General features: G+C 36.3%; 1 protein-coding gene across 1 annotated transcript; it reads right to left on the reverse strand.

Annotated features, from left to right (window-relative positions):
* Window positions 1–2,768: 2,768 nt before the first annotated feature.
* LOC109240588 (sorting and assembly machinery component 50 homolog B-like) lies at window positions 2,769–10,118 on the reverse strand. The gene is made up of 4 exons (XM_019407250.1): window positions 9,440–10,118; window positions 6,393–6,878; window positions 5,433–5,948; window positions 2,769–3,385 (listed from the first exon to the last, which is right to left on the reverse strand). Exons 1-4 carry the CDS (start codon window positions 9,941–9,943, stop codon window positions 3,302–3,304), a joined length of 1,590 nt encoding a protein of 529 aa, XP_019262795.1. The 5' UTR covers window positions 9,944–10,118; the 3' UTR covers window positions 2,769–3,301.
* Between the last annotated feature and the right edge of the window lie 564 nt (window positions 10,119–10,682).

Genomic DNA, 10,682 nt, shown 5'->3' on the forward strand with positions numbered 1-10,682 from the left:
CCATTACATCTATTGGTGGCAACCTTGTGAGATTATTCGCCTTATTCTTTGTCTTATTATTTTAAGCGCTGATATTTCTTATCGTGAAAGCAATGAGTTTAAATTGAGAGAATTAGTCAAATTAAGTCGTCAAGAGCATATCTCTTGTTGCATACGAAGAGTATTACTAGTCTCTTGTACTCCCTATCATTGAAGCTGAACTTTTCAAGCTTCTTTAATTTATTCAAAGAGATTTTCCCTACGAAAACACATAAAACACTGTCATCTTATACTCGATAATAATAATATTGCAAATTAACACAATAATTTTCTAAGTAGAATAGTAAACGATGTACTTTTTAATATAATGTACCTTTTTAATTTCCTCACTCAAATCACATGCATCAGAACTTTTGGTATCTATTTCTTTATATCTCAAAGATTATTTATAACTAGAGTAATTTCAAACTATAAGGACGTCCTGGAATGTAATTCGTATGTGTAGTCAATTGTTGTACTTACCTCGTTGGTGACGGGTCTTTGTATTAAGAAATTTATATGTTATTGAGAAATATTCATAAAGCACTATCTTTTAGTGGTAATTAGCTATCTATAGATACCATTGCTATATTACGGATCGTAGATACGTTTTCTGTTGTTATAAGATGTATTAAATGTATTTAAGCTACTGTATTCATGAATACAGTAGCAAAAATAGGCGTGAATCAGGGAAGTCAAGCTAATCAGTTGTTGTATTCGAGTGTATTCGACTGTATTCATGGCGTGAAACATGGGATTACAGCTGGACAAATTATTGTATTCGACTGTATTCACGGCGTGAAACAGGGGATTACACTGTTTTTAAACGGAAAGTGAATTAATTAACATAATAGACTCCTAATATAACTCAACAAACTCAATTATAACACACAAATTTTGTATTTCCAGTTATAAAAAAGATTCTCAACTGAAAAACACCCCAAAAACATAGCAATCTTCAGAGAAATTATATAATACATCTGAATACAGAAATTATATTAATTAAAAAAACATATGAATACATTCGTGGCATATAGCGAGACAGTGAATACAATGAAATACATAGAATACAGCGGGATGCATTGAAATACAATGAAAAAAAAGACGGTGAATACAATGAAATACATGGAATGCAGCGAGATACCTTGAATTACAATGAAAAAAAAAGACAATGAATACAATGAAATACATGAAAATACAGCGTGATACGTTGAAAATACATTGAAATATATTAACAGAAATCTTCTTCTTCATCGCGATTAATTGAATACCAGGGCTTCTGATTTGATTGAAAAGATTAGCCTTTTTTGTATTTGCAACGGATTTCTTCATCGCCTTTTGTATCTTTGGAGCAGAAGTATTTGATAATTTTACTTTATTCTTCTTCTTCATCGCGATTAATTGAATACTAGGGCTTCTAATTTGATCGAAAAGATTAGTCTTTTTTGTATTTGCAACGGATTTCTTCATCGCCTTTTGTATCTTTGGAGCAGAAGTATTTGATAATTTTACCTCATTCTTCTTCTTTGTCTCGATTAATTTGATTGAAAAGATTCAGTCTTTTTTTGCTCGACTCGTCCTTTCTGGAGCTTCGATTCGGAAATGCTTGCTAGGGTTTCTCGTAGGATTGAGATTGAGCATCGTGTTTTCAGTGAATAGGGAAAGAGAATGGCATGTATCAAAGTAGAGAGAGAAAGAAAATAGTGTAACTGAATAGCGTATTTAGTGGCTTAGGGGTAGAAGGTAACCAAAATTAGATATTTTTGCTATAAACATTAAAAGGTATCTATAGAATATAATTTTTTTAAATGGTATTTATTTAAAATAAATAAGGTGTTAACCTTTGCTATAGGAGGTAAAAATTTCTTTATTAAATACCTATAAATATTTAACTGTAAACCCAATAATTATTGTATACATAGATCGAGATCATTGTAGGAACTCAAAAATTCAAATAATGGATCCGCCTCTGTCTATATAATCGTCATACCAGCCTCCATTAATATAAATCATGACCCTATTGAGTAGTTTCTGCATATGACCTGTTCTTGTCATTTATGCTACTATACATGCATTTGTTTGCGCAACCACTAACGTGTGTCAAAAGCAATAGCTAGCCATAGGACATTCTCTCTTGTCTACATATTTAGGTTATTTCATTAGACTTAATGAAAGATTAAAACCTGAATTTATATAACCGATATCGGCCCTACCCACTTTCTCAGCACAATGGCAGAGATTGCATTATGAAATGGATAGGATGAAACGGCGGTTAAGTATTTGGTAAAGTTCCCATAGATATTTAATTGTACACTACATATTATGCTCTATTGTTTTTGTTTTTCTTTTTAAAAAAATGAGAAATAAGCTAGCTAGCTACTTCCATTTGGTAAAGAATACAATTGTGCGTGTAATGCCTAATGTTGTTGTTCGATTTACAGTGTCAGGCTTAGGTCATAGCACAGAGGCCGCGTTATTAATTTATTTCATTTAATGATTTTATTATTCTTCTTTTAATTGGTTATGTGATAGTAATTTGTTTTTTTTCTTTTCTATTTTGGTGAGTAATAACTTGATTGTTTTATCTAAATACATAAATAAACTTAAAACATGAAAACCAACACAAACTTGGAAAAGCCATAACACATTCTGATACGTGATTGTCATTTTATCTTTTCGTTTATTTTGTTTTCTCGTATAGGATGTCTTGTCAATACGATTATAACTAAGTACTAATTAAATTCCAAAGGGGATCAAAAGTAGATAATTCAGCATTTCTAAAAGCTAACAATTTTTGGACAACTGAAGACATGCAGGAGGAGTACATCTCTTACGAATCCTGCAAACAAATCGTAGGTTGCCCCATTAAAGAACTGTAATGGTCCTCCTCATTGAGTGAGTTTCTTCATACAAGGGTTATAGCACATCAAAATCATCATCAATTCGAAAGCTGAATTCTGAGAATAAGAAATGAATCAGCAATAAACACACGGGAATTTGGGGCAGAGGATCTTTTCACCCGCTAGAAAATCACAGTATTCATCGTCCACAAAATTCCAGTCGAACGGAAACCATGTATACTAATACTTGCCACCAATTATTTGCTTGTAACAGTGGGTTGAAAATTGTCCAGAGTTTGAAACTGAAGTGCACTTCATGGGGCCAGCTAAATTCGTATCTCAGATAACAGAGAAATGGGGGATAAAACTATGTCAATTTTACTGGAAGATTATTATGCCGTTATCAATTCACAACTGGGAACATAACATGCAATGTTGAGCTTCTAGAAAGATGAGGAGAAGCTGAACTGCACACCAGTCTTCCCTCGGTCATGCTCTTGCTGCTTCAGTATGTAGCAGTAATTAACCTGGTGATATAATCAAAAAGTCAAGCACTTGAGACAGAATAGTTCAAAGAATTTATGTCCAATATCATCCTGTAATTTCGACTCTTATCAAACTACATTTATGTGTCTGAACATCTGATACCGAATTCAGATTTAGATAATTATTGGGCCATAGGTGTTGCCAAAGGCAAGAAACATAGAAAACTGCCAAAAAATTGGACTTATTGCCCAAAGCACACAGCATTTTTGAAGGAGCTTTAGTGGAGAATGGCGCAATTGAAGAGCAAATAAAAATTATATATATGTGATACAAGAAAAAAGATAAAAGCTTTATTTTGCATGGTAAAAACACCCACCCAACCCAGAAGTGCACCACTTGCTTGTTCTCACTTTGCTCCCATTGGTGACTCAAGCTCCAACCAAAGGTTTGGAATGGAGGGTCCTTACCAATAGGATATACCTCCCATTGTCAATGCAAGCAAAACACTATAAAGCCAAAAAGCATTTATATGGATAATGGAATTGAAAAATTATACAATTAAGTGAAATGTATGAAGTGATGAAAGGCCAATTTTGTTGGTGTTGTTGTTGTATAAATTTCAGATGCAAAAATACCCTCGTTTCTTATTTAAATTTACAAAATAGTTTCTTACACTAAATCCTAAATTTATCTGTCCTAAAAGCTCAGACATTCATTCTTCCATTTACGAGCTATGAATATCATGTCATGTCGCCCTCGTGGGTGCAGGCCTATGAGCAACGAGACACGCCTTAGTATATGCACTAAGGCGCCATCAAAGTGAGGTGAAACGTCCAGCTTGCACTACAACTAGTTTCAGGTTTTAAGTGCGCTTCAACCGAGTTTTTAACAACACTGAGTAATAATCCCAAAGCATCATCTTCACTTCAGTAGCTAATGCAAAGAAACTAAGTCACCCCCCCCCCCCCCAAAACCTTACCTTTTCCCAAAACCCCCGAGGAAAAAAGGAACATTTCTTTTTTTTTTTTTATAACTGAAAGATCCCCGAGGGCCTATTGCGCACGGGAGCTCAGCCCTCTACCCTTCTCCACTTAAGTACCATGCTTTTGCCTACAGCATGGTTCGAACTTAAGTTGCTCGGACATGGGTGCGGGTATCCGATACGCATGCAAATCTAGAGGTCGGATCTTTCGAGATTTAAATTCTAAACTTCGGGGATACGGAACCTAGTACAAATATGGGTGCAAGATCCGGCTAAAAATAATTCAAAAAAACAAAAGTACAAAAATATCTCTGAAATACTTACGTATAGCTTGTAAAGTGTGGATTTCTTTTTTATTCTCAAGTTGTAGATAAGTAAAGGATTGATTTTCTAGATAAGGTATGCTATTTTATTCAAATTTACCCTAGTTTTAGTTCTTGTTTCGGGAATCAAATTGTATTCTCGTCTCGAATTTTTCCGTCTGTCATGGTCAAAGTACCCAAAATTGTTTGGCCACATCCCATACGCACACCCATATTAGTGTCGCACGGATGCGGCACCTAAACTGTCGTGTCTGAGCAACTTAGGTTCGAACCCATGATAAAGGCTAAAAAAAGAAACATTTTCTTTCAATGTAATTTCTATTCTTATTTCCTAAATCAAGATAGCAAGCCATCATAGGCTCCACATAGCAGAAAGACTAGCTTAACCAAACTAAATTCAATCTCTTCCCAACAGATTATTTGCTTCAATGGTTAAGGTGCATCACTGAGCAATGTCTTTCAAGAAAATTCTTCTACAAACATTCTTGACAACATTCCTCTCCTAAACCCCCTCACTCCTCCAGAACCTCGCTCTGTGCCTCTCCCATCCACCCATCTTTTAACAGGATGACCTGTCCAAAGACACCATATTATTTATCAGGTGGTCAGAATTGAGTCTCACTTTTGTTCTTCACCCCCAGACGTGGAAACTCCTGTAAATATCGGTTTGAATGGTGCAACAGCAAAAAAGACATGTAGCTTGTATGTGCATAATGGACATGGGAACAAATTTCACAGCGAAGAAGGAAAATCCACAAGCAGATCTTAACATGGGTTAGTTACCTCCATTCGGAAGAGCTTGGTCGGTACAATGACACCAAATCCAGCTGAAGCTCGGAATGATTCTTGGAATTTCTGTAAAGACAAATCTTTATACGCATTTTCTGTTAATTTGTTCAGGCTTCCGGTACAAGCAAAAGCATGGCCATGAATCCCAGCTTCTCTTAATACCCGCAACGGTAGATCAAAAGAAAGGTCCGCAAAAGCAGTAACAGCGAGATCTCCTCCCACAAAATCCATTGTGGAAGCTGCATCATAGCTCTCATCACTGGAATTCTCTACAACTTGCCTTCTAGGTTCAGCAGGTCCCAATCCCCTGGTCTTGAAGCCCAATAAAGATGATGGCCCCCCAAGTGCACAAACTGGAGAAGAATTACCACCCAGGAAAAATTTCTCAGGTAAAAAGGTAGGCAGACTTAAGAACCCACTTCCCCATGGGACAGTTACACCAGCAGAAATACCAATGTTGAGAGCAGCATTATAAAATCCTAGAGGTAAAGCATAGCGGAAGTCCAACTCCTGTTCAGAAATCCATAAGTTTTGTTATACTGTGGATCTGATAGTTCAGAAGTATACATATAGGTTCAGAATCAGACTGTCATAATGGTGGGAAATATATGTTTGATAGATACCAGGCAAGATGGCCATAACGAGTTACAGAACCATTCTACTGCCACTAGCAGTCACCTAAATGACAGTGAGATACAGATTACATCTGAAACAACAAAACAGAATGGGTAGAAGGAAAACTGCAGTTAAATCTAACTGTTCAACATCAAAAGAAACCTAGATATCACACTAGTAACAGAAGTTATTTAAGAAAAACTTAAAGAGGTTTCAGTCACACAGACGGAAAATCTATTTCAGGAAAATATATATATATATATATATATATATATATATATATATATAGAGAGAGAGAGAGAGAGAGAGAGAGAGTAACAGATAGTGAACTGTACGAACCTGACGGAGAAAGCGTAACCCCCGGTGATCTGGTAGGAGGCCACCAATTTGAGAAGACGAAAGAAAGGCATATCCTCGGGTTGGTCTCAGAGGAGAGTTCCTCCTATCGATTTTAAATGTATACTTTAGAGCTGAAATTAAACTATGTCCAAGCTGTCTCCTCACTGCTCTCGATGACATTTGTGATGGGTCAGTCAAGGCTCGCCAATAGAGACTGTATGCCAAATCATGGCTTCTGGATGACAGTAGGCCAAGAGAAAGTCCCAAAGCTCGTTCTTTGTAAGAAGAGAACTTCAGCCAATCTTGAGAAAGAAGAGATAATCGAGCTGTCACAGGGGTGATCAATCTTTTGAATCTGGGTAGAGACACACCAGCACTAACCTCTGAAGTCAGGTCCCAGCCATAAGCCAAAGACCCATCCCATATGTCCCCATAACCTAACAAGTTTTTCAGCTTCAATGAACCTTCAAGGGACCAAGCTCTAGCCTACAGAAGCAAATTGAAGTTTTAATCAAAATCCAAGAGAAAAAACAGCATCTGATGCAAGCATGCTGCTTCTATAATTTCAAAGCATGTTCACACACCATGTGAGAGAACCCAATATATTGTTCACCAATAGCAAGATCACAGAACAGATTTAGTTACACATGCAAACTGAAGTGAAAAAACCATAACAGCTTGAGTCTTTTCTCTCATCTTTCTCTATAGTATCAAACTTTGGTTATTGACTCTCTTCTTTAAATATTAGGTCTTTGGCAAATATCCCGAGAAACACTTATTCTATTTTTATCCTTCATAATATCAGGGTTTGCTATTGAGGCCCTTATCTCAATTTGAATTTCCAGTCAAAGTTTTAAAAGGTCTTCCCTTATTTTACTTCATGTTCACGAAATTACAGTTTTTGCAATGAGTCCCTCCTCTGTGATGCTTGTGAATCTCGGTATTTAGGGTGTTAAAGGGGATGAGAAGAGTACAAAAAAAGAGAGGAAAATGGAAGACGAAAGCTTCAAGAACCAATCCAAGACAAGTTCTCTTCTTCTTTTTCTTTTTTCCTTTTCCACAATCCCGTTAAGACTATTATAGGAACAGTATTATTAATGTCTATGGTCTACAAATACCATTGGATGATGAAATTAAACTAAATTGGGAAGATCCTATACCTTCATTCACGGGATTCAAATGACCAACAGAATTTGTTTTTACTTTTTGACAGGTAATGACCACCAGACCTTTATTAGTTCTTGGGAGAGATCTGCGGGGACATATAACTAAATAGAGCAACGGTTTCGACCAAACACATGGAGAAATAGTTGTGGCAGCCGAAAATGACAAGTGGAAGGCTGTCTAGAGGCTCCTCTAAGTTATGATCTAGTTTTAACCAATACTTATTTTAAAAGAAGGAATCACAGTTGATAATATTTGAAAGTACATGCAAGAAATAGGCTAATTCAGCAGCCTTTTGTTCAATTTCTCATGGAGTCAAATTCTCATCAGTACGAGTCAAGGGAATGGACCCCTGCCCTTGGATGTCCATATAAAGAACACAACGAGAAACAAGCAATAACACACATAATAATTGCAAAACATACTAAAGAAGCCCTAGCCACCTGATGGTCCTGGAGACTAGATGTGAAGCTAAAGAGTTAGATGAGCTACGAGGAGCCAAAATTTTCGTGAGAGAAGCTAAAATGCATAAACCAGATAGCATTCAGTGACAACCTAATGAAGGAAGGAGGATGATATTTAGAAGCCAATACAGACATCCTTCGGAAAGAAATGATAGTTTGCATTAGAAAAAGTAGCAAATGGAGTTCTGGGTATATCTAAAAGCCTAGGACTTCAACCATAAGAATCATGATAAAGGAGTAAGGAGGTGCAAAGAGCTATTAAAGCAAAACGAGAGTATATGAAGTTACCAACAGCAGACTAGGAGCTTGAAGAGATGGCAAAGAGAGAAGCTAAGGAGGTGATAGGCGAAGCTGGGAAATGCCTTGGATGACATGTACCAAAACTTAGGAACATAGAAAATGGAGAAAGAAATATACAAGTCATTTTATTCAAAGAGAAAAGGGGTAACAATCTGAACCTAGTTAACTGTAATAAAAAATCCAGCTAAGCTTTGATCAAAGATAGGGCGATCAAAATAGAATTGAGACACAAATCGTGAGAATAATTTTGTAAATCTTCATACATCCATGACAGACAAACTCAGCTGACTATAAGAAATAGGACTATTCAAGTAAAGATGCCACGACAACAAGAAAGAACACCAGATGGCCGAAATTAGAGGAAAAGGAGGAAAAGGAGATTGTCTGATCCAACAAATCAATTATTGCGTGGAAGGTAACTCAGAAGAGTCACAACAAATGACTGTATGAAAATTGAGGAGAAGTCCATACTACGAGGAGAAAAATTTGCCATATATCATATCAAAGGGGGACATGGACAACATGTTCACACTCATGGTAGAAAATGATTGGAACTTGGGAACATGCCAACATCGAGATGCTGGACAATAGATTTTAATATAGACAGATGTGGACCTAGGATTTGAAGTTTATGTGTTCCTACAACGACCTCTAGTTAATATACGATAATAACTAGGTTCACGGTCAAATATTTACAGATATTTAGTGAATTTCTTAATACATACACAGGGCCTGCAAAAACTACTGGATCCAGTGAACCCACAGGTTACACTGTAGATACACATAGATGTCCAAGTTCAAGAATAAAGCAGTCACTTACCTAGGCTGTTCAACTGGCTGTCATTCCAAGATTAAAACAGATGAAACTAGGAACTGACATATCTAAGTTATTAGAGTATAGTGGTTGAATAAGGGACAAATATTGAACATGCACTGCAGCACACGAGCACATTTTCCTGAGTTATTCATAGTAGTGCAGTCAATTAAATGTTTTAATTGTAAAGTGTCACATGTTCCTCATTCACACATCAATCAATCGTTCATAGTTTGAGTTAATTTAAACGTATAATCAAACATAACACATCAAACTCAGAATAACAGAGTTAATTGATAAAATACCTCAGGCTTGGAAAAAACTCCAACACTTCCAGTAAGTGGATTTTCACTTTCCACAACCTCAACAACCACATTAGTAGTCCCAGGCAGCTCCGGTGGGCCAGAATCAAGAGTAATATTAACGGAATCAAAAATATCAAGCTGTTGAAGTCTCGCATTAGCAATACTAGCCGCCTTAAGCAACTCCTGAACAGTTGTGGCATTTTTTAGGGCTTCTACCTCAGCTTCGATGAGTGATTCCTTAGTCTTAGTATTGCCTTTAATAATCACATCGTGGACTCGTAAAGGTACTCGCTCTGAAGATAGCCGCCGGAATAAACTCTCCATTTTAACCCTATCGGAACGCATTCGAGATTCTTCGGTAACTGGCTTTGGCTGTTCTTCTTCTTCTTCGTCATCTTCGTCTTCTTCCTCGATTTCTTCGTAATCAACGTCTTCGTCGGGTTCGGTCTCTTCGTCGTCGTCGTCGATCGGCCGTCGGCGATTTTCTTCGGGTGAGGAAGCCATAGATGATGAGAGTTAAAAGAGGGTTGCAAAGGGTAGGCGGGTTTATAGAGAAGAGGAGACTTGGTAAAAAAAAGGCTAAAAAAAAAAAAATGGGCAACGCAAAACGGCGCTGGGTGGTGGCTTACTAGTGAACTGCTGCTGCTGCGTTTTCACCGCAGATGGGTTCTGTGCGAGTTTTTATCAATTTACCGATGTATGTTATTTTTTATAGATGGGTTTTACAGATGTGTGTTCTTTTTTATAATTTGCACCTTATTCTGTTCGTATTAGTAATTTGTAGGGGTAGCAAAATGGTTAAAAGAAAATATTTATCAATTTAAATTATTCATTATAAGTTGGATGATTTTTTAAAAAAATTAGTCAAATAAGTATAAGAATACACTATCCACTTAGAAAATGGATAATCAATACATAACTAATTAATGGGTTTAATTTTTACAGTTGTAAAGCCTCAAATTGAGGATTCCATGTTTGGGAGACTAGGAATTTTCCTAAAACTGATCATATTCAAGAAGTCATGAATCCATATTATTCGTCGGCTAACCCGATTTTATATATATTAAATAGAAGAATTAACCCAAATAGCCGCTCACCTAATTTCTTAAACTAAAAATAACCGGCGTATAATATATATATATATATATATATATATATATATATATATATATATATATGATTCATATATAATATATGCGTAACTGTGTATAGTCAATGCATAATCTATGTATACCGGCAAAAA

The sequence above is a fragment of the Nicotiana attenuata genome, unplaced genomic scaffold, assembly GCF_001879085.1.
Source record: "Nicotiana attenuata strain UT unplaced genomic scaffold, NIATTr2, whole genome shotgun sequence".
Taxonomy (NCBI): Eukaryota; Viridiplantae; Streptophyta; class Magnoliopsida; order Solanales; family Solanaceae; genus Nicotiana; species Nicotiana attenuata.

Coding starts and splice junctions, on each gene's coding strand:
- LOC109240588 (XM_019407250.1), bottom strand. CDS start 9,943: ATGGCTTCCTCACCCGAAGAAAATCGCCGACGGCCGATCGACGACGAC. Junction 5,949..6,392: donor GGTTACGCTTTCTCCGTCAG/GTTCGTACAGTT, acceptor ATTTCTGAACAG/GAGTTGGACTTCCGCTATGC. Junction 3,386..5,432: donor CCAAGCTCTTCCGAATGGAG/GTAACTAACCCA, acceptor TTATATCACCAG/GTTAATTACTGCTACATACT.